Here is a 25,125-nt window from a genome sequence, read left to right on the forward strand (position 1 = left end):
TTCATGTGAAACAATCAGATTCTAAATTTACTATCCATGGGTCGCTAATCTGATAACCCATAAATAAATAAATGAAAAAAATAAATTAAAAAATTCATCAAAGTTAAAGCCTGCAACAGTTCATCAGAGACACATTTGAGAAATAAAAAGTAATTATGTTTAAAAAATGTATTTATTTTTTCCAGCTTGTCATTTACATTTTAAATGCTGCAAGTTTGTAATCTGCTGTTAAAAAGCAAATTGCCACAGTTATCAATTATATGCAGTTGGGTTTAATATAAGGGGGCAAAAAGCCACTGGAAACAAACACATCGTACTGGTGAGATCATATGTATTGTTGAGGTTTTGGTTTTATGATATGCTTAAACAGACTATGCTTCCCTTGTGTGTAGTTACTGTTCACTGGCACTTTATTTGAAATATCAGTAGCAATGATTGTGAGATTGATGATCTGCTCAGGTAAAGTGTATTTCTTTGCTTCCGTATAGAGATTATTGGCTCTACTGTCCATTGAGATAACAACTACATTACAACCAGTGATTCAGTACAAGACCACAGAGGTTCCCATTTTCATTTACGAAGAAAAGCCGATGATTAATTGCATGCTTGGAAGACTGCACTTTCCCATTTGGAGATACATATACTTTAATTTCCTTTGAGAACAATGTACATTATTTCCTTAATTAGATATAAAACCTTACTTTACTTAACAGCATTTCTAGATTTTAGATAGAATGTAAATTGGATTCCTCATTTTTATGAAACCATTAATATACAATCTTGCAACACATTGTGTATGTGTGTGCGGATATCTATCTGTCTATCTATCTATCTATCTATCTATCTATCTATCTATCTATCTATATATATATATATATATATATATATATATATATATATATCTTTATTATGTTTACAACATAATAAAGACATTGTGCAGTTACGCAGACCTCAATAATACATATACATTTTTCCCATCAGATATTATCTTTTTGGTCAACAGAACAATGAAAACGAATACTACTTGATTATTAAAGTTAACTTAATAGTTCATCTGTAGCTGTCTGTCATTTGCAGTAGATTAGAAGCACAGAGTGTATATAAGGTAAGTAATGTATCTGCTGCTGAATGTTTCTGCAGCAGAGTGGAAAGAGAGTGGGCTCAAAGCCCATCTTTGAATGGCACTCAATTTACTTAATACACTTTTGAATATGTACCTTGTGTCAATCTTAGGCAGTTGAGAATGTCACAGTTGCTCTCTTGTGAATTCTGACAAGCACCTCTAACCCAGATATTTGTTTCATGTTTAAACCATGTGAAGCGCTGTGTTATAATTTTTTTTTTTAAACCATGATCTTCTAACAAGGCCATCCCTGATTGACCATTATTAGCCAATGTCAGATTATGCTTGGTATATGACACTACAGCAAACTCATGTTCATTATTTTCATTGAAGCATTGATATACTGTTAGCCATCATGAAACAATCAGGGTCAGCAATGGCACTGTACTGTAGTTTACTGAATGCCTTGGAATGATTCCACCATCAACCTTTGTCAAAATAGAAGGATTCTTTTTCAAGACCTGGTTCTAGGGTTTAAATCCAAACCAGATTCTGCTTATCAAACTACAGAACGTGGCTTTCTGGCACTAGCTGATAAAGTGCTCCATTGGAAAGATGACCAGAAGCAATACACCTAGGTTTGAAAAGCAAGCTTGCAGTAGCCAGTATCAGCCTCAAATGCACACGTGTTTGTGCTTTTAAACAAGTCAATTCGAATTACACATTGCCCCCCTGTGAGCAAAATACATTAACATATCACATAAGAGCCAGAAAGAGGCTTTTTGTCTACTCTGTAATAAGAGTGTATCATAACAATGGTTGCTAAACATACAGCGACAGATGTTTCAGAGTGCAATCTGGATGGGAATGGGTTCATTGTTGATCTAAGAGAAGGGCTGTGTTATGGTTTCATTAACATTAGATTACTCTTAGCAATAGAACAAAAAAGATAACAAACCTTCATGAATACCATATTGTATTTCAATAACAGGTTCTTAAGGAAACTGTACCTTTACAATGTACAGTAAAATGGCATTGCTAACTGAAGGGGAAACCTAATTAAAACATCTAGACTGCAATATAGTTAAAGACACTGTGTTTAATGAACTTAAAACCGATTCCCATGTCGATAAATGAAATATTCTTTCAACATAAGACTTACTGTTAAATACCATAACTGTGGCTTAAAACACAAAATTCTGATATATGTCTTGGAAACCATATATTGATATTGTGGATCATTCTATTCTTTTGAACAGGCTATGGAGTATAGGCTGTGATGGGGTTTCTGCTGCTTGGTTTCAGAACTATCTTTTAAATAGAACGCAATGTGTAAAATCGGATGGATTTATATCACAGCCTTGCTTGGTTACTATGGGTGTGCCACAAGGTTCAATATTGGGCCCTTCTCTTTTTTCCATTTATATTAATAATATTGCTAAGGGGATAGATCATTCACATATCCATCTCTATGCTGATGACTCTATTTTATATTCAATTGGCCCTACTCTATATTCAGTGTTATCAGACTTGCAAACAAGTTTCAATCAGATTCAAAAATCTTTTTGTGATCTACTTTTATTGCTTAATGTTGATAAAGCTAAATGTATGTTATTTAATAGGGGACATGCAAATGTTACCAATCCTGCAGTTCTTGAGCAAGGCTGCAAAATTGGTACCTTTTGTAAGGTTGACCTTGAGCAAGTGGAAGTTTATAAATACCTGGGTATTTGGCTAGACAGTGCACTTACTTTTAAACCACATATCGTTAAACTACAATCGAAAGTTCGAGCTAGACTCGGCTTTCTTTACCGAAATAAATCATGCTTCACTCGGCCAGCTAAGTATTTATTGGTACAGATGTCTGTACTACCCATTTTAGATTATGGAGATGTAATTTATAAAGCTGCTTCTAATGTTGCCCTTAGGAAGCTTGATGCTTTATATCACTCTGCAATAAGATTTGTCACTGGTGCTCCCTACCGCTCTCATCACTGTGAACTCTACACTTTGGTTGGCTGGCCCTCACTTCAACAACGTCGGCTTTGTCATTGGTACAGACTCATTTATAAAACCCTAATCAGGAAATTACCCCTCTATTTAAGCGAATTGTTGACTATATCGGTCTCCTATTACAACCTTCGATTCAGCAATTTGATTAGTCTAATTGTTCCTCGTGTTTTTACTGCTGTTGGGCATAACGCATTCCAATATGCAGCTGCTCACGATTGGAATGAGTTACAATAAAGGCTTAAACTCCCTGGTTTTATCTCAGAGGGTGCTTTCTTTTCTAGACATGAAGCTATTTTCCCTGTTTCATGTGCTTGTCAGAGCAGACACTGATTTTATTAGTTTTTATTTATTGATTGATTTATTTTTTATTTCGTATTGCTGTAATGTCTCTAACTGTCTATGTATTGTTGTATGTTGTACGTATTTATGTTGCCTCTTGGCCAGGTCGGCATTTTAAATGAGAACTTGTTCTCAATGTCTTTATCTGGTTAAATAAAGGTTTGAATTTGAATATTAACACCCCCCCCACCAAAAAATATATATTCTTCAGCACACACAGCAGTATTCAAAATTAGATTTTAGATATCACTATTTAAAACACCATTTAAAATATACTAACCAGCAAAAGTAATGCAACAGTTTCAGGGTAAAGAAAACTGAGGCTGAAATACAGCAACATTCAGCTTATTTGATCTGAATTTAATCATTCCGTGTTAAAGAACAGTCAATGCACACAAAGTTCAGTTTTTACATTAGATTCTGCAGTTGTAAGAAAGGACTACCCCATCCTGCAGAAAAATGTACGTCCACATTTTAAAATGCAGAATTTACAACAGGCTAGAGCATAGAAACATCAATGTTCTGCCCATGTTTGTATTTTTACCTTATTTAAAGATGTAAATGAAAATGACCACAGCTGTGGTGCATAAGCATTGAATAACATTCCACACTTGTTTTCCTAATGATTGGTTGGCTCCATGAGGCACGCTCAGTATTGACTGTTTGTCACTTCAGGATCCTGGTATTTTTCTTACGTTTTAGCCTCTAAAGTGCAAGCTTAACTGTTGAAACAGGACAACATTTGTAGCGTTGAGGTAAAAGTTATGTAGTTTAATTTATAATTTACCAACTACTTATCTACTGCCCTTTACTTTGATTGTAAACAGTATGGTATCCTGCTTTTGCAGGCAATCTTCTCTAATATGAAACACTCTATTCTTATATCATACATTTTAAACATGTAATAAATGAAATAATACAACAACATAATACAAGTGTAAATTATTTATGATTTTTATTTACACTCCATAGAGATAATGTCTTTAGTGGACCTATGGCCAGTGATATGAGCCCTTGGTAATAAACGCATTTATACAAAGGTATATACCAAAACTTATGTTAAATGTACAATGTACTGTAGATTATAACAGTTGGTCTGTTTTTATAAATGTTTTTATGTTTAAATTAGATTTGCTTTCTTTCCGTTTGTGAAATGTATATACCCCCTGGGTTCAATTATCTTCTGAGAAAGACAATATTGCATATCTGACATCTGTGCCTTCTCAAAAAGGTACAAGCTGGTTTTGATGTGTGAAATATGTTAAACAGTTTTCTTTTTCAAAGTGACAATAACATTTGCAATTTTTCATCAGCCTCTGAGGATATTATTTTTTTCTTTGTTTCATACTGTTGGTTTGACTGTTTCTTGGGAGCAGAAATAAAATGGGTCATGTAAATCCAAATGCTGTTATCTTGCAGAAACAATATCTTTATTGGTGACTGGTAAAATATTCAATGTGATTCTTGACTTGGCAGTCTCTGACGCAGAAGAACAAATAACCCACTTCTGAATTGGTAGTACATGGATAACATATGGAATGCCCCAACACTTGTGGCAAATCTGGCTCATCAGAGTGAGCTAAAACAGGCAACAAATGCCCCAAACCCAAGGGCAAAACATGAAGATTGGGAGCAGTGTTCTTTGGATATTTGTCATCCATTATCTCATGCAAATGCAAGTGAACCCCCCAGAACCCCAATCCTACTCTCTCTTAATGCTGCTGCTGTTTTATCAACAGACAGTTGTAATTGGCATATGGAATTAATAACACTCAACCACCACCATCCCACCCCCCAAAAGGACAATATATATATATATATATATATATATATATATATATATATATATATATATATATATATATACAGACGTGCTCAAATTTGTTGGTACCCTTACAGCTCATTGAAATAATGCTTCATTCCTCCTGGAAAGTGATTAAATTAAAAACTATTTTATCATGTATACTTGCATGCCTTTGGTATGTCATAGAATAAAGCAAAGAAGCTGTGAAAAGAGATGAATTATTGCTTATTCTACAAAGATATTCTAAAATGGCCTGGACACATTTGTTGGTACCCCTTAGAAAAGATAATAAATAATTGGATTATAGTGATATTTCAAACTAATTCGTTTCTTTAATTTGTATCACACATGTCTCCAATCTTGTAATCAGTCATTCAGCCTATTTAAATGGAGAAAAGTAGTCACTGTGCTGTTTGGTATCATTGTGTGCACCACACTGAACATGGACCAGAGAAAGCAAAGGAGAGAGTTGTCTGAGGAGATCAGAAAGAAAATAATAGACAGGCATGGTAAAGGTAAAGGCTACAAGACCATCTCCAAGCAGCTTGATGTTCCTGTGACAACAGTTGCAAATATTATTAAGAAGTTTAAGGTCCATGGAACTGTAGCCAACCTCCCTGGGCGCGGCCGCAAGAGGAAAATCGACCCCAGATTGAACAGAAGGATAGTGCGAATGGTAGAAAAAGAACCAAGGATAACTGCCAAAGAGATACAAGCTGAACTCCAAGGTGAAGGTACGTCAGTTTCTGATCGCACCATCCGTCGCTTTTTGAGCGAAAGTGGGCTCCATGGAAGAAGACCCAGGAGGACTCCACTTTTGAAAGAAAAAAATAAAAAAGCCAGACTGGAATTTGCTAAAATGCATATTGACAAGCCACAATCCTTCTGGGAGAATGTTCTTTGGACAGATGAGTCAAAACTGGAGCTTTTTGGCAAGTCACATCAGCTCTATGTTCACAGACGAAAAAATGAAGCTTTCAAAGAAAAGAACACCATACCTACAGTGAAACATGGAGGAGGCTCGGTTATCTTTTGGGGCTGCTTTGCTGCGCCTGGCACAGGGTGCCTTGAATCTGTGCAGGGCACAATGAAATCTCAAGACTATCAAGGCATTCTGGAGCGAAACGTACTGCCCAGTGTCAGAAAGCTCTGTCTCAGTCGCAGGTCATGGGTCCTCCAACAGGATAATGACCCAAAACACACAACTAAAAGCACCCAAGAATGGATAAGAACAAAACATTTGACTATTCTGAAGTGGCCTTCTATGAGTCCTGATCTGAATCCTATCGAACATCTATGGAAAGAGCTGAAACTTGCAGTCTGGAGAAGGCACCCATCAAACCTGAGACAGCTGGAGCAGTTTGCTCAGGAAGAGTGGGCCAAACTACCTGTTAACAGGTGCAGAAGTCTCATTGAGAGCTACAGAAAATGTTTGATTGCAGTGATTGCCTCTAAAGGTTGTGCAACAAAATATTAGGTTAGCGGTACCATCATTTTTGTCCATGCAATTTTCATTTGTTTTATTATTTACAATATTATGTTGAATAAAAAATCAAAAGCAAAGTCTGATTTCTATTAAATATGGAATAAACAATGGTGGATGCCAATTTTTGTGGAGGGGTACCAACAAATTTGAGCACGTCTGTATATATATATATATATAAATATATATATATATATATATATATATATATATATATATATATATATATATATATATATATATATATATATAGCATGAGATATCCTTGCCCTTTCCCCCACTAAAACCCCAAATCAATAATCCTTGTAGAAAAATATTTGCTTTGATGTGGTTATGCCCCCAGATTTGATAAAAGGTGAGAACCCTGCAAAGGTATATGACATTAAAACATACAACATGAAACTCCATGAGTAATCAAATATTATATTAATTAACAAGCTTTGCAGTATGTGTTACTGGAACACACTTATAGTAGTAGGTCTCTTTACAGGTTTACCAAGAATGTATTACTGCAGTGCAGCAATCATTCATTGCAATTGTTCTATTAGAACAACAGAATACATCCTATCAATCTCTTAAAATGTAATTGTAGTGTTCACAGTTTTTTGTGTTTTGTGTTTTCTAGTGCACTGCTCAAGAGGTTTTTCAAGAATACATTATGTCCTCTCGGGAAAAAAAAATAGGCTTTACAATGTTTTTAATTGAAACCATTAAATGTCAAACAAGGTCGCCTTTATGTCCATTAACGTGAATCTGAATGCAGATTCAGCTGCCCACTTGAAACTCTCTCACGTAAAGTCAGAAAACAACAGGAGTCCAGCTATGCAGGAATTAGGGAAAGATGGTTTTGAGCAAGCTAGTGTAGTGAATATTATTGCCACATGCAGGGAACCAAAATAAAAATGCTTATGAATCACTGAACTGTATCTGGTCACTTTACCATGGAAGATCAGGTTAATTGCGCTTTTACTTTTGTGATAGAATAACTTTTTTGTACATTCAAATGACTATTTCCTTCATGGGTTTTAAGGCTGCAGGCTCCTCATGAAATATTTTTCAACAACAGCAAAAACAAATTATAGAATCTAATACACTTTATTGTAAAAATAAGACCCTTGGAATATCCTGTTTTGATTTTCTTTTATATTGTAATGCAGTATATGTTATTTGATTTTAAATATGTAATACTAGCAAACAAAATGACTGTGCCATGCAACTGCTTGGTATGAAATAAAAAAAATTAGATCCTCTACTGCTGAACCTGGTATGGGATATCACAACTAAATGTGTTACATGTGACTGTTATTAAATATGTTTTTCATGAACTTATTATTTTTTTTAATTACATTGCTTTTTTTCCTTCTTTATTTGGGGGCATTAATGAAAGTGTTTATTATTGAATATGTCTTTCTTATTATTTATGTACATTAAAGTTTGTCAGTAAGAAATTCAACCTCTTTGTTTGTATGTGTGCCATGGAATTCATCAAAAGATAATAACAGGCCATCAAAAACATAGATAACATACTGAAAAAGAGGCATCAACTGCCTTCATTAAAACTAGGGGCTTATTACTTAATACAACAAGTAAAGCTGCCTCTTAAAGAACAATGCTTTTGACAGGCATTTGATTAACTGCAGTGGGAGACTAATTAACACAGGACTACCTGAGGAGTAGACACCAAAGTTAATAAACAGAAACTTCCTCTGTGTAATTCTAAACAACACTGATCGCATGAAAGCTGAAACCCTGTTCAACACTACTGATTCTTCGTTTTCAAAAATGCCCCCTTTGAAAATACAAATACCTGTACAAAAGATAGTCTAACTGTCTATCTATGGTTCTTATACTACGACATAATATATTTAAATAATGGCACAACAGATGTTGAACTATGTAAAAGTGCTAAATAACTGTAAAGTACACTGCTTTTTAAAATGACTCTTCTTGTCATCTTTGTGTAACACAAACACATCCAATAAGACATTTTCTTATTACATCTCAGATATCAATCAGATAGAAATGACTGTATGTAGATACCTGAAATTGAGAAAGTATGTACTGTACATGGTGGATCATCTAATGTAATCACAATGTTTTTTACATACAGCCAGAAAATGCAATACATTCATTAAAAGAAAAAAAATACTGAAGACTGCAGTTATGTTTAACTGTTAGCCCCAGTGACAAGATTATTTTCACTAAGCGTACAAATCAAAGGTATTGGTGTTAATAAATGTATCTGTTTTTAAGCACTTTTGCAGAGTATATCTCATTTGAGACACAATGATTGTTACAGTAAAGCTTTTGGGTGCTTTGCTTAGCAGTCCATGTATAAAGCAGGCAGATTTTAATTGTCTAAAATGCACAATTTGCTACAGTTTAAAGTAATGATTTATTGAAGATCAAATGCCCACGGTTTGTCAAGCATAGTGGCCATTTGCTCTACCTTAAATCAAATGTTCCGATAAGTTTATTAACCTTTGAATTATCTGAATTGTTTGGCATCTGTACTGTTTATATAATACAGGAAACTGGAAAACAGCCCAGAAGACCAGCTACAAATAGAAATGTTCTGCACAATGAGCAAGCCGAACGTTAATTGCTTTTACATCCACAATCACATTTTGTAATTCAAATGAATGCATTTAAAATGCTCCCCCCCCCCCCCCCCCCCCTCCATTTGGTGGTTCTTTTTTGTTCAGCATATCTATATATAATGGTCAATGTTATAAAGTATATCTATATACTTTATAACACTGACCATTACAAGAATAGCCCAGAGAAACAGATTGCTGAATAAAGATAAATATATTACATATTGCATCTGATAACCATACTATGCTTTCCAAATTAAAAGTAGACAGACAATGTTTTTAATATTCTTACATTATAGCTTCAAACAACAAAAGACAAATTCATAACAGCCTACTGTACAGGGGATGTACCTCTATGATAGCAAAATGTCTGTAAGTTTCTAAAATACCTGAAAGTTTAAAGATACTGTAGTTTACTTCCAAACTACCAAAATACCTAATCTGCTTACTACAGGTAGTGAACAAACAAATGGAAACACCTGGGTAAATGAGGGACACCAAGTATATTGAAAGCAAGGGCTTCCACACAGGTGTGGCTCATGCGTTAATTAAGCAAATAACATCCCAGCATGCTTAGGGTCATGTATAAAAATGCTGGACAGGCCTGGTTGCCTATAATTATGGCTAGCATGGCTGCAAGAGGAGACCTCAGTGACTTTGAAAGAAGGGTGATTGTTCGGGTGCGCTTGGCAAGAGCTTCAGTGACCAAGACAGCTCAACTTGCTGATGTTTCACGAGCAACGGTGTCTAAGGTGAAGTCGGCATGGAACTCCGAGGAAAAGACCTCATCAGCAAAGGGCAACAGTGGATGGAAGCGCATACTTCAGGTTTGTGATATCCGTGCATTAATTTGAAGTGCAAGGCAAAAACAAGCAAGCAAGCAATTTATTTCTTAGCAGACGCCCTTATCCAGGTCGGCTTACAATTGTTACAAGATATCACATTATTTTTACGTACAATTACCCATTTATACAGTTGGGTTTTTTTTACTGGAGCAATCCAGGTAAAGTACCTTGCTCAAGGGTACAGCAGCAGTGTCTCCCACCTGGGACTGAACAACATGACCCTCCGGTCAAGAGTCCAGAGCCATAACCACTACTCCACACTGCTGCCCACGAGCAACTGCAGATCAATTGAATGCAAAACAGGCGAGCAACTGCAGATCAATTGAATGCAAATTTCAACCTGGGGCGCAAGCAGCTAGTTTCATCAAAAACGGTCCGCCGAGAACTCCACAGAGTGGGATGCCATAGTGGCCCAACGCCCTATTAAGTGACTTTACATTGGTGTTTCCATTTTTTTGTTCACTACCTGTATATAACACTTTTAAGTTTCTGAGCACCTTGATAAATAGAACTGTCAGTGTTACAAAATGAAAACAGAAAGTAGAGTACTGTGTATCTACAAGGAACTAGATTTGCATCCTGAAATTGTGAAACGGACAGTAGCATTATCATTGAAAACCTAATCAGTAATCACACCACATGTCAGCAATTCTAGGGGGTGTCTGAGTGGGAAAAAGACTTAACTCACAAGAAGAATAAACAATAAGAACATGTCAGTATGGATTTTTCGGACAAACTGGCTCTACAGAATGCGCATCGGTTATTTTATGTTCTTTAGGTAGGGTCGCCAAGGATTTGGTGATTGTGGCACTGTAAACCTTTAACTATACAGAATGATTTCACATTTCACATTAAAGAAGATCATTTTAATGACGACTTGAGTATGTTTTTGGGTAATCATTCATTATTTATATAAGAAAATGGTACAGTGTATTTACTTGTATTTTTTTGTGTAAACTTTTTTTTTTTTAATTTAGTAGTTGCCAATTAATTTTGCCCGGCCAGTCTATAGGGGTCACTGGTGCGCGGTGAGCCGAGGACACCCTGGCCGACCTAAGCCCTCCACCCCCGGGCGGTGCTGCCGCCCCCTGGGAACTCCCGTCCACGGTCAGAAGTGGAATAGCCTGGACTCGAACCGGCGACATCCAGGCTATAGGGAGCTTCCTGCACTCCACACGGAGCAGCTTTATCGGATGCGCAACTCGGGAGCCCTCAAGTGTATACTTTTTGAAAAACAAACCACTTACATATTTATATCAGGGATTCGTCTTTCTGTAAATGATGAGCTTCAACCCCACTTTGGTATTTGGAATAGATTGATTTTCCCATAAGCACCAGTGTGCAGATTGAATGACCATGTATTGAAATACTAATCCATGTAAGGTCAACACTGTTGACAACACCATGTTGTTTGTTGACTGTGTTGCATTTTTCTTTTTAAATTAATAAGTTGGAAATGGTTATATTGAACATTGCTTTGATAAATCTTGGTATTAGTGAGGAAATGGCAGCAAATGTTTGGTGGGGTGGTGGGGGGGGGGGGGGGGGATTAAGGGATGATTTGCATGTAGCTGATCTCATATCTGTGCTTTGTTGTATAGTTTTATTATACATGGACAACTTCCATGGTGGCTGAATATTGCTTGCTATTGTCGAAGGTATGTGTTATGTTTTACAAAGCTGCTTTGTGTAACCACCTATCAAAATAACACAGATGGGAATTGCCTAATGTAAGCCACTGAGCAAGGATCCTTTCTATACCCCTAATATATTAAACATGAAATGCATTTACATCGGTTGCACATGCTTTTGTTATTGTTAAGCACTGCGGCACGTTGTCTCAATTGCATTAATTTTAACCAGAAAACCACGTTGTCTCAATTGCATTAATTTTAACCAGAAAACCAGACAGAAGACATCCAACACTCAGGGGAGCAGTACTGTAAATCTTTTTCCCTCATACGTTTATCTGGTAAAAATGTATTTTATTCCATTTTGCTCACATTTAAGTGATCAATCTATTGACTATATGAAAGGGCAAGTTATACTCAAAAAGCTATTGCCATTTAAATGTCTACCAACATCCATTAGCTTATGAGGTGAAACACAAAAGTAGTTCTGCTTCAGTCATGAATCAATAATGATAAGATTGTATACCAGAAGAGGGCTTCATGCTGTTCAGCTTAAAGCTACATTTTCTGAGCAACTTTCTTACTTTCTAAAAAGGTTTCTTACTAGTCCACGCTCTGATGTTTTGTGTAATTTGATTTCTGTATTAATCATTAGTTTTACACTTCTTTTAAATGTAAGGAAACCCATCTGCATTTTTAGACAATAATTGTTAATACCTAATATAAAACAAGCTTACGCAAACCAATTTGACTAAGCAACCCTATAAAGCATATTATGTTGTGTAGGATATTATTCTATTTAACTAATTCAATAAAGAATGATCTTCCGTTGAAATGTTTGTATTATCGAATGAGGGCCTCATACACTGAAGTCTATTCTGGGTTACATAGATGCACCATCTTTGTTGGAGGCAAGATTGCATACGGACTGAGGAAATAAATCAAGATTATTTTGTATGCTACCTAAATCTTTCCTCACACATAGAGAACAAATAAAAAGTAAATTGTATAAAATAAATCATCCAATGGTCCTGTTATTTAGAAAACATATGAATACATGAATATTACTAGATATGGTACAAATATTATACAAATATTTTATATGTTGGTGACAGATATCCAAAAAAGGTATTTATTGGATATCAGGAGACAAAACGTTGCGGTTGTTGTTTTTGTTTATATTTCTCAAGCTATTTGTGCAAAAACATCAGCCGATATAAACAATGTATTTAAGTGTTCAACATTATCTAGAAATACAGAAACCAAACACCCTGCAAAAGCCAGTAATCAAACCATAATAGTGACTATCAATCATTAAAGAACAGGAAATTGGGCACTGACTTCCTGCTTTGGTGGCAATTTCACTTAATAAAACATGTATAAATAATATAATACTGAAATAAATGTGTATATTTAATCCTGGATTAATGAGAACAATAACAACAAATGGCTTTCAGTTGTTACTATAGCTTTGGGATTACCCAGATCCTTGTTGGCATGTGTAAGTGAACAAGATTGTCTATGTGAGCTAAGCAGTACATCTTGAAATGAAAAGTAACACTGTACACAGGCTCAGAGTGGTTAAGGACAAAATAGTTTATAATATTAGCAAAAGACAAATTGAACAAAGTGTTCAGGATTGCCTCTGTTGTCAGTCAAAGGTCTATGGACTATTCTGTCTGTTCCACTGCCACAATGCAAAAATACAGTTGTGAAATGGGATTCTATAGCTGGTGAAAATGTAAGAGAAGTGCCTTGAATAAAAGGGAGGGGGATGGGTCCAGTTGCATCACATTCTCTACCCTGTGGACTCCTAATCAGTAGGTGCTATTATAATAATCTTGGTATTTACTATCCATTTATTAGGTGAACATGACTGGGACATGAACTGGTATCTAACCCCACAGCTTCCAGGCACCTGTTGTAGTCAACAGTCCATAAAGGGAGCTCTGTATAACTGGTACAGTGTTTCCCTCTTATAATGGTATAGCTGGGATCCATAGTTACAAGACCATGCTGTTTGTGAACGAGAATGAAAGTTCTACTGCAATGGCATTATGGGGCAAATGGGAGCCATGGTCAAGCCGAATTACAGCTCATTCTGCGGTATAAAGGGGTTCCTTAAGTTATAAAGGGGGAGGACTGCAACTCCCATTTGGCACTTACAGGCATTGGAGATCAGCAAACACAAACTGCAGTTTGCCTGTACTGTTCAGTAGATATATTTAAATTCCCAGTGTAATAGTACAACAAAGGAACAATAGTGAACTCTTCCAGGAGACCTAAACATAGCCCGCTGCTTGTTTGTCTTCAGATTCCTAATGGCATATCCATTCTCATTTTTTGTAGCAACTTGTCTACATTTAAATAGCTCTCTGAAATTAACAAAGACTCATATATTTATATCCGATGGAGCTCTTTAACATGCAATTACAGTACTATCAGTGAGTACAGAGACATTTACAAACACATTAACACTGCCAAGAAACTGCATTCACACCCACTCAACCTTTACTGCCCTTTTAAATATTCCATTGTTTCCCAGGTGACTTTTGATAGCATATGTATTTAATAAAAGCATTTTACTATTTGCATAAATAATATTAACTTGGCACTGAGTTACTACTGTATTATGTAGTCAATGCCATTTAACTTTCATGTAGTATGGTTTTTACGCTCCCACAGGCTGGGGGTGGGGGTATCATTGAATACTGAGAAAATCTGAGATTTCTGACACTTAGGGTTAAAGGGTGTGGTGTAGAGTGGTAAATAAGGTCAAATTAGATAACTGACTGTAAAAGCTATAAATAGAAGAAAGTGCAAATGTACAGTGAAGCGATTTTTAAAAAAAGGTTTTGTGTTATGAATCGATATTAAAACAACAATGTGTTGATTAACATACAGAAAAGTGATACCTAGAAATGAATCATGTTTGGATGTGGCTGACAGGGTGGATGCTTTATCTTATTAGTATGCTTAGGGCTACTGTATGAAAGAGAAAAATTAGGTTTAGTCAAAACATTTCATTTCTAATTGAAGATTTAAATGGGCCCAGTCACTTGCATCTAATTAAAATTTCAAATGTGCATCATCACTCACTCGTATTATTATACAGAAGAAATATTCCACTCCACTGTCTTACTGCTGCATAATAACAGCAGCTGTCCTTTCAATACACATTTTCATAATTCATGTTTTTAGTAATACTGCCTTTTTTGGAGTACAGGTATGCAGTATGTTTTAATGTGCTTTGTCAGCCTATACGGTTCTGGTTCTGGTTCTAGGAATAAAGACTACTTGAACCCACACAATTACAGTATGCTTTTTATTTAAAGAGCGGATGTGCTAGTAAAATACTAAATACTATTATGTTGTATGGTTAAGGGCCTGACAACCACATGGTGTGTGTTTCAGTCAGTTGTTTTCTTGAATTAAAACAATTAAAATAAAAATGATATATCTTAGTTCAATGACATGGCCACAGGTTTATTAGTCTATCTTATAATATTAGAGTACATACTCCAGATTCTAACGTGAGTGCCCCAAATTCTGGAATGTATGTTTCATTTTCTTTGGAGCCAGGGACATAGGAAACAGCTTATGCAGACTAACTAGTGGACTGAATTTATTACTGACAATGATACACCTTAAAACATCACTTCTATTAATCTGTAGTGATTAAAAAAATAAATCCATAAGTTAATTGATTAAAAAGCATATCCGAATCAATTATGCTAAACAATAACAACTATTCTGACACAGCTAGAATGTGGGGGAAATGCTATTATTGTTTTATGATTTTTTTATGATTTAAACAAAACACATTATATATTTTACTTCCACAATTAAAGGAATTGTTTAACTTGAAAAAAATGGAAAGAATATAACATGCATGCCTTTCCTTCACATCCCTGGATTCACATATGATCATGTTGTGACCTACATCTTCTCTTTTTATTGAATTACATTACATTTTTTTCCTGTAGACATTCTGTAAATTAGTTAAATCATACTGTTTCCAAATGTCCTGAGGGTCAAAGATATTATTTTCTGATCATTACATAAAATGCAGGAAAGTGGCAGAGAAGACCAATAACAATAATGATCCAGCAGGGTAAATGTTAACACTTTTCACTTTAGTTACTCAATGTACACTACCATACTGTTACAATTTTGACATAATTTCTCATGCGATATACAATAAGAAGCCTTGTTATTGTTTGCTTTCTAGGGTGATCAAAGTGCAATTAAAGATTGTTTCCAGTTTACTGTAACTATTGATAAACACAAACAGTGTTAGTTCCTATCACAAACTTGTTCTCTCCATGCTTCTTTGACTTTGCAGTGACATCAAACTTCAGACACTTGTCTCCTTGTTTTCGCTATCATTAGATATCATAAGCTGCTTTGCAATGTCATTTAGTCATCTCCAGCATGCAGGCTCTTAGTTCATACATCACATTTCAGGGGCTTGCAGGAAACCTGGGCACTTATAGAACCATGTACAGAAATGCAAAGGTACTGATATGCTTGTTGATCACTGGTAAATGATCATCAGCAACTTAACCTGCTATCTTTAATTCACAGAATTCATGGTGTCATTATGTCCCAGAAAAGATTTCATTCAGTACTGTGCATGTGATGTGCAACACAAATAACCAAAAGGCAACAGTGATGTCAAATTAGTATTCTTCTATGCTTTGCAAGATACCACAGGTTTTGAAAATTAACGAAAACATGTTTAACAAATGTCCTTTTTTTTTTTTAAATGGACCACTATAATTAAAATGGTGTCTACCCATTGGTTTTGATTAAAGGATTGTTCACACTGATATTACACCCTTTTCTTTCCACATTGTTGACTCACGGGATAGATAATGTGGTTTTGGTGCTTTAGCTAACTTTATCATTTGTTTGATTATTCTGCACCATAAGTTCCTCTTGTAAAATTCCAGCTAACTTAATACATAACAACTTATTATATGGTGCATAAATAAATACATCATGTTTTTGCACCTACTACAGGTCCTCAGAGACAGCAACTTTGTAACTGTAGTGTGAACTAAACGTGTAACCTTAGTAAAGCCCAATACGTCAAGGTTCACAAGACAACTCCAGTATGCCCGCCAATTACAGACCTTGTTGCATCTCCATGTGTCACAATATGAATGCCAATAAGCCAATTAAAACTGCTGATTAAATTGGCTAGGGCACTTCAATAGCAGAAAATGAGTCAATTAAGTAAGCCTGGGGGCGACGGTAGGGTTAACAATGCATACAGCACTAATGTAGTAATGGCTTTCTGCATGAGGTATTAATTATGTTATTAATTATAAGTTTTACTAATTCAGTTGCTTTAATATGCTTTTATATTAAGTTTCTATACAGTATTGTGTAAGTTTCGAGTTCTTTCTTTTCCCATCGGCAAAACCAGCTACGTGCAGTTTTGCATAGCCTAACACGACTCAAAGTCACAGATAGGTGTCTGAGTTAAATGTCAAAAGGCAGATAGTGTGAGATGGGGAGGGGAACTGAAAGATGGATGCGCCCTGCAATGTGGTATCCCCCCCCCTTATCCCCTGCAGCGGGAATGTGCAATGATAGAGTGGAAACCCCTATCATTGAACAAATGGGAGTGGAGTCAACAAGTGTTTACAAAGGTATAAATAACAAACATTGTAAAGTTTTGTCAGTCTTTTCATCTCTTTCGAATTGACTCCATGGATATCCGTGCTTTCTGATACCAACATATGCAGTGAGCTGTACTCAGGCCTTGTACAATGTCAGTTTAAATCTCGTGCTTATATGATTGGATTGGAGGTGTACCTTTCTTGTACATAGTGTTTTTGAATCAAAAACCATTTGTCAGCTTAATTTTTTCACCACACTGATTCTAGTTCAGATATCACAGCCCCTATTCATTGAAACGGTCAATTTCGGTGTGCAAGCTGGCTATTTTATAAAACTAGTTAGTTTTACCCCCCCCCCCCCCCCCCAAAAAAAAAAAGAAAATACATATAAATACATATCATGATATATATATATATATATATATATATATATATATATATATATATATATATATATATATATATATATATATATATATATATATTAGGTTTAATATTAAAGGTAGCATTGTACTGTGTTAATCCGAACATTAAAAAAAAAACCCAAAAAACATAACTCTGCAATCGGACCTGGCATAAAAGTAATGAGACATTAATAAATAACATGTACATTAAAAAAAACATGATATTCAATTTATTAGAGTGCTTTCTTGGAGATCATAGCAAATGCATCACAGTCATCTCTCTACAACTGTTCTACTGGACACAAGCAACAATTTTGTCTGACTCTGCATAGTTCATAAGGGTTATACAGTATAAATAGGAATGAGAATTGATTTCTGTATGAGATAAGTTACAGTGCACAATATCTATTGCTAAAGGGAGCTCCAATAGCCATATGAACTCATTTTATTCTCAGGTTTTTTACAAAAGTTTCATATTGCATATCATTTAGCACCTCCTTAGCGTGCTGGATTAGTTTATGGAAACTCTCCTTGCATGGCTTCCAATCCTGTTGTCCACACTTAAAACAATTGCTTTCTACTTCTGCTTAAGATGCCAAGTTGTTAGCAATAACATATTTTCCAGTAATAATAATAATAATAATAATAATAATAATAATAATAATAATAATAATAATAATAATAATAATAATATCAGAATACAAGGTTATAGGTTCATATTGTACCGAATTTAAGAAAAAAATACACATTCATTACAAAATGGGAAACAACGTAAGAGTGTTTACTTAGGTGTTTGATTCTAGTTCTGTAAAATGAACAGGTGTTTTCACCTTTTCAAAAAGTGTTAAAGACCCTTGTATATGCCCAATTGTTTCCTTGTGTACAATACTTTGTCACAGAATTATATAGGCCAAATTATTTTAGCAGAACTGCAAAAAAATACAGATTTTTTTTGTATTTAAATACACAGCGATCCTTGTCAGTGGATGCTGATATTTAAGTTATTTATAAATAGAGTTCACAAGGACTTTTAAATAATTAAAATGAAAAAAACACACAGAAATCCTTAGTCAATTCGTCCCTTTGGGATTAATTCAATTTGCCACCAGCATAGGAAGAACTGGATGCTACTGACTCAAACACCTGGGTTTATACAATTGAAGGCAAATGATGCAATTCATTTTTTTTTTTGAGTATTCTTGATTTCTATTCGAAATGTTCAAACATATTTATCAATATGACCAAACATTTGGCAGCATACAGTAGGTGTACAACACAGTACTTATACTCATTTGCATGCTTCCTTAATATGACAGCTATAGCCCTTTTTGTTTGAGGAATTGATCAACCGAATGGGTCTAGTATGTAATAATTGCCCGCAGTCTATTGAATGTAAAGGTATCTCTATGGCATTTACACACAGTTGTAAACAACCATAGGCAAGGTTCACGTATTGAGCCATGAAGGGGCTATGAAACAGGCACATTTGAAAACAGACTTTAACTGTATAAAACTAGCAAGAGATTACTTATAACAATAGTTGAACTCCATACAACTACTGTAAGATTGTATTACTAGTGTTAAAACTTCCAATATTGCCAGTATTACTGGTGTCAACATGCTGTAATATTTGTTGCTGGTTTAATGCAAATACCATAGTAAAGGTGTTGTACAAATCAACAATAGCCCCTTCAATTATAAAAAATGCACACATTTTGTTATATTTGGTTTATATGTTAATTGGAAGTGGATAGATATAGTTTAACTCATAAAAGTGTAAAATATTTAACCCTTTAAGGACCTAGATCATGTTAACATGATCATACTGAAGTAGGCTTTAGGACTGCGATCGTATAAATACGATAAAAAAGCACTTTGTTTTGATGACTTAAAGGGTCATCGTACTTTGCAGTACAGGCATGAAACACATATGATTGGATAGGGGAGGGACTCACGTTCACTTCCTGATAGTTTTTGTGTGTGTGTGTGTGTGTGTGTGTGTGTGTGTGTGTGTATGACGTCACTGAGAGGGGCATTTACTCTATGATTTTCAAAAGGGGAAAAATAGTAACTAGGTTGCAAAATTATTTTTAAAGCTTGATTAATGTAACCACATCACTTGGTTTATATTATTTAAAGCGTCAACAAGTGAATACATGACTAATTTCAGCTAAACCCTTTGAAAGCCATATACTTAGTTACCCAAATCAGGTTTTAGAGATAATTTTGCAACCTAGTTCTTATATTGCCCCTTTTAAAGATCACGCTGTCAGTGGAGAAAGTTTACAGGAGCCTGCAGACACAAAAGCAGAAACATCACAAGAACTTGTTTAGAACTAATAAAAAAAGGGGAAACACTGTAAATCTGATGCATTTGACTTATATTTATATTAGAACATTTATTCTTTCTCATGTGTTTTATATATATATATATATATATATATATATATATATATATATATATATATATATATATATATATAACATTTATAAATATCAAGAAACAAGTCACTATAAGCAGATAAGTTTTTTTTTCCTTATTACGATAATAATGGAATGAATAACTTTTATTTTATTTATAAATATTTATTTGGAGAAAATAATTGAGAGTAGTGTCCATTATTGCTTATAAAGACCCTGAGAATAAATGTGTATTATGTCATTACAATCACTCAGGTGAAGCAATGTCTTGTAATTTGCCCATACATAATTATTTTTCAACAAAACTTTCAGGAAGTATTGTAAGGTATCTCTAAGCAGAACACATAAAAAATACTTTAAAAAAGAAAGAAATATTGTGTTGGAAAAAAGTGAAAGGTTTGTATGGTTTCTGAAGTACTTTATAATGTTTCCCTGAGTGTTTTGAAAAAAAGGACACCATTTCCAAGATGCAACTGTAAAAAATAGATTTTTAGTGAATGTTTATAGGAAAAGAGTCAACTACAGCCAAAAAACACCTGGTCCTAGGGGTTTTGTTTAGGTACGTTTCAGTACACTTAATTGTCCTTTATGAGTTATTTCGTATTATCTCATCAATAAATAAACAAAGTGGTGCATGCTGTAAACCAACAACTCATTAATGAAATCCCATACAGAATTGTTATGGTACCTACCCTCAGAACCTTGCACAGCATCTATCTATCCATTCTCTTTTGAGTGTCATGGAGTAATTGCATTTTCATATTCATATTCTCTAGCCTGACAGCCCAGGCACATTTGTAGGCAAATACCAGTATGCGTTTGTGATCCAGAATAGATCAAATATAATAAAATATAAAAATTCACAAAAGCCATATGAATAATCCAAACAAATACATATACCCACGTTGTTCTAATTCAGGTAAAGCCATTGGTGCATTTACAATCTAGTTTGACTCAATGTATAGACTGAGAACAGCAACAGTTGCCTGAACACCAGGGTCCATGGGTGGTTCTGTGTTACAGTTTGAAAAACACTAAAGGCACTCCATGCATTCAATTCAATGTATTATTTTATAATTGCAATGTGTATGTGTTCCCTAAAGCATGTTCTTAAAAAGAACAGTAATACATGTTACATTTATTTTAAATACATTTTGTTATTCAGAGCATGGCCTGAAGAAGATGCTACGGGTGATATCTGGTATCAAGTACTTTTGTTTTGATAACTCAGCACAGTACTATCGTGAAACTGACTAAAACAGAGTCCGTATTGGAACATGTAATCTCTCTATCCGTTTTGATCAACTAGTGTCCACTGTCTGACTCCTAAATGCAACAATAGAAACACATTTAAGCTTTAAATCTGCACGTAGACACATTACCTTCTGGGTGGGAAAACACGGAAGTGGCAGCGTCTAAGTTCAGCCACTTCAGTTATGGTCAAACACGTGATAGCGTGTGTTTTCAATTTCAGAACCTTGGAGAACTCAACCAGTTTATCGCACTGTAAGGTTAGAACGAAGCTGAGTGGGATTTTTGAAAACCAGGTCAAATGTTAAATTACGAATTCCCCTTTCTTTGAATCATAACAAACTACAGATTTGCTGTGATGAACTTCCATTACAATAAAGATAAATACAATACACTGCATTAATACCTGTTTGTATCATAAATCACTTTCATTCAAAAAAAAAAAAATCTTCAATTCCGGTTTTTACTTAGACAACATGTTACTACCAGCAGGATTTTTAAAGGCATGAAGGCGTCTCATTGTGCTGCTGCTAGTAGCTGCACAAAACAAATAACAAATTTTCCTTTTTCTAAAATTAAGGTCATCAAAAATATAAATATATATATCTTTATTCATCCTTGTTGATATACCACTCGTTAAAAAAGTCAATATCAGCAACTATAACCATATAATACAACAGTCTTTGTTTACTGAATATTGGTTTTGTTACCTATTTAATTCTGCTTTATGCCTTTGCACCTGTGACCCAACCCTTGAATATCCTAGTCAGTAACGCAATAAAAATACTCTAAAAGTATTTAGAAAAATAGTAGTCTTTTGCGGGTTTCATTTCCCAGTGGATACTATCACTGAAATGGGGCACAATTTTAATTCATTTTAAACTAATGTGTTCATTAAATTACCTACTTAATTAACTAAAAAACAAAAACATATCATAGGAATGCCCAGTATTTAGTCATTTGACATAGTTAATGGTGACATGGTTGTCCCTGCTCCTCCAAGCTAATGGTTTCATTTTAAATAGCCTACTAGTTTAGCTGTTACAATGGTACATACCATGTGTATGTAACTATTATAAAATCCAACATTTCAATGGACATTTGTATATGCATGTTTAAACGACAAGCAAAGAAAAAACTATACCTACCCAAGTGTAGTCATGGTAACGATAGTATACCAGAAAGCTGCAGGAATACTGGTGAACTTGCTGGCTGTGGAGCCTTTCTCTGCGTAGAACATCACTGTGGCAAAGATGATAATGGCCATGGTCAGCGAGAAAAGCAAAAATCCTAGCTCAGAAGCACAACTCTTCAACGTGTAACCCAAGATACGCAGTCCCTGTGAATGGCGTGAAAATTTAAAAATCCGGAAGACCCTGAAAACCCTTAGGGTTACAAAGGCCCCACTCACGTCCTCGTTGTCAGTCATTACCAACCCAATATAATAGGGCATGATGGCAACCACGTCAATGATGCTCATAACACTTCGGACAAATCTGTAACGACTGGGTGCTGCGATTAAGCGAAGTAGATATTCGACTGTAAATATCATAACACATGCAGTATCGAGACAAAAAAATGCCAAGGCATAGCGCTCCCCACAGGGCAAATCCTTAATCATGCCAGGTGAAGCCCTACAGGGTACAGTTTCCACCACGTTGGCTATGACTGAAACAGCGATGAAAAAGCCAGTGACATAATAAAATACAAGAGCTAAAGTGCTCGTGTGTGGGTTTTCAAATGCCCGCCACATTGACTGACGTAGGGTCATATCCGGCATAACTCCCTCTTTGTTATTCTCGTCGTCAGCGTCGTCTTGGATTCTCTCTGCATTCTCTCGCCTGCGATCCTTATATTCTTCATAACAACAGTCACCAATAATCTCAGGGATTATGCCGAAAAAGGATAGCTCCTCGTCGTATGCAGAAATGCATTCATGCCGTGGGTAATGCAATTTACCAGTGCGGTAGAAATTAAGTATGTGCCTGAAAATGTCTGGGTCACGGTCAAAGAAATACTCATTAATTTCCTCATTAAAAAAGAAGTCCTTCTCTGTGCTTCCGAGTAAGGTGTCCGGGTACCTCTCCAAAGTACTCCTCCAGGTTTGAAACTTGGTCCCACTTACGTTAATGATAATAAAGCCGTCCTGTGTTCTCCTTTTTTCTCTGGGTGCTAATGGCATAGGGGCACTGGCTACTGGCATCCATCCTATGGCCGCTGCTCGGGCAAAGGGAAGCCACGCTGCTACTCCGGCTGCCATTTCGACCTGTTTGCTACACCTAACTCCAACCAAAGCAAACAACCGATCCTCACTGGGGAATTACGGAATCACAGAGTCGATGAAAGGACATCTAAAAAAAGTGGATACAACTAGATATTAAAAAAGTCAAATCAGCAACTATAAAACATGCGTAAAAATAGACAAATCATTAGTGTAATTCAACAGTTTTTGTTTATTTAATATTTGTTTTGCTACCTATTTCATTCTGCTTTATGCATACCAAGGACAACACCTGTGACCCAATCCTTGAATACCCTTGTCAGTAACTCAATAAAGCTGCTCTAAAAGTATTTTAGAAACACAGTATAATCGAGTACTTTACAGTTATATAGAATGCCATTCCTAGTATCGATGAAGTTAGAAACAGGTGTTCTAATTGATCGTATAATTTACTTCAGGTGCATTTGAATGCGAATCTAATACAAATACGTTGTATTTCAATTGTATTTTCATATTTTAATTGCTGCATAAATTAATAAAATACTCACCTCTACACAAAGTCTATTAATTTGAAAGAAAAACATGAAGAGTTTTGAAATTATAGTTCTTCCACAATCTGTTCATATATGTTTCTTATCCTTGTTTTCTTTATGTCGGTTAGGAGAGCTGCATTGCATCTCAAGCACCAAGCACTGGAGAATCTCTTCACAAAGGTTTCAAAAGAGCAGCAACAAGTTCAAGGGACACGTAATCACGCCTGGTGGTTTACCACCTTCTAATCATTTTGATTATTTGTGACATTAGAATGTAACACGGCAGATCGTTATCGTATGTCTAATATTCCACTTGAAGAAAAGCGCTGTAGAGCTGCACTCGTTGAATCAGGACCACCTCTCATACGTCTGTGCTGAGCGAAATGTAGAGAAAAAAAATCCTTCTGGGATGTCACTGAAGTCAATACCTGGAAGCAAGACAAATCGATGCAAAGATCCAGGGAATCAAGAAAACAAATTATCAAAGTAGTTCAGGCAAGTTTAAGAGATCGCTCGTTCTTCTATACTTTAACTAGCTAGGGCGAGCATGAATATTGTGCTTCAGTGTGCTGTGTTTTGGATACGGGGGCGTGTCATTTGCAGCCTGCAAGCATCAATTAACTGTCGTTGATACATGGTTATTTATACTTTCAATTCCGAATATTCAGTTTTCAAGTGATCGCTTCAAACATCCAGTACCAAGTACAGAAGAGCATAAATACAGAATCATGATACTTATTGTGTATTCTTAAAACCCACAAAACTCATTACATATATCATAGAGATTACAGCAAACAATAATGCACATAAAAAAACAGGTTGGTGTTGTTGGTATGGTTGTTTTAAGATGTTTTTTTTTGGTTTTTTTTGGGGGTTTTTTAACAATCAAG

General features: G+C 35.3%; 1 protein-coding gene across 3 annotated transcripts in view; it reads right to left on the minus strand.

Annotated features, from left to right (window-relative positions):
• LOC117415003 (potassium voltage-gated channel subfamily D member 2-like) overlaps window positions 1–24,801 on the minus strand; it is a 108,181-nt gene extending 83,380 nt beyond the window's left edge. For all 3 annotated transcript variants that reach the window (XR_009329181.1, XM_059027266.1, XM_059027265.1), the window contains exons 1-2: window positions 24,251–24,801; window positions 22,630–23,832 (exon numbers count right to left, since the gene is read on the minus strand). Coding sequence is in view for 2 of the 3 variants with exons in the window: in XM_059027266.1 (XP_058883249.1) it covers window positions 22,630–23,741 (1,112 nt within the window). In the remaining variant the exon portion in view is untranslated. The remainder of the gene's footprint in view (window positions 1–22,629; window positions 23,833–24,250) is intronic.
• Between the last annotated feature and the right edge of the window lie 324 nt (window positions 24,802–25,125).

The sequence above is a fragment of the Acipenser ruthenus genome, chromosome 7, assembly GCF_902713425.1.
Source record: "Acipenser ruthenus chromosome 7, fAciRut3.2 maternal haplotype, whole genome shotgun sequence".
In the NCBI taxonomy this organism is placed as follows: domain Eukaryota; kingdom Metazoa; phylum Chordata; class Actinopteri; order Acipenseriformes; family Acipenseridae; genus Acipenser; species Acipenser ruthenus.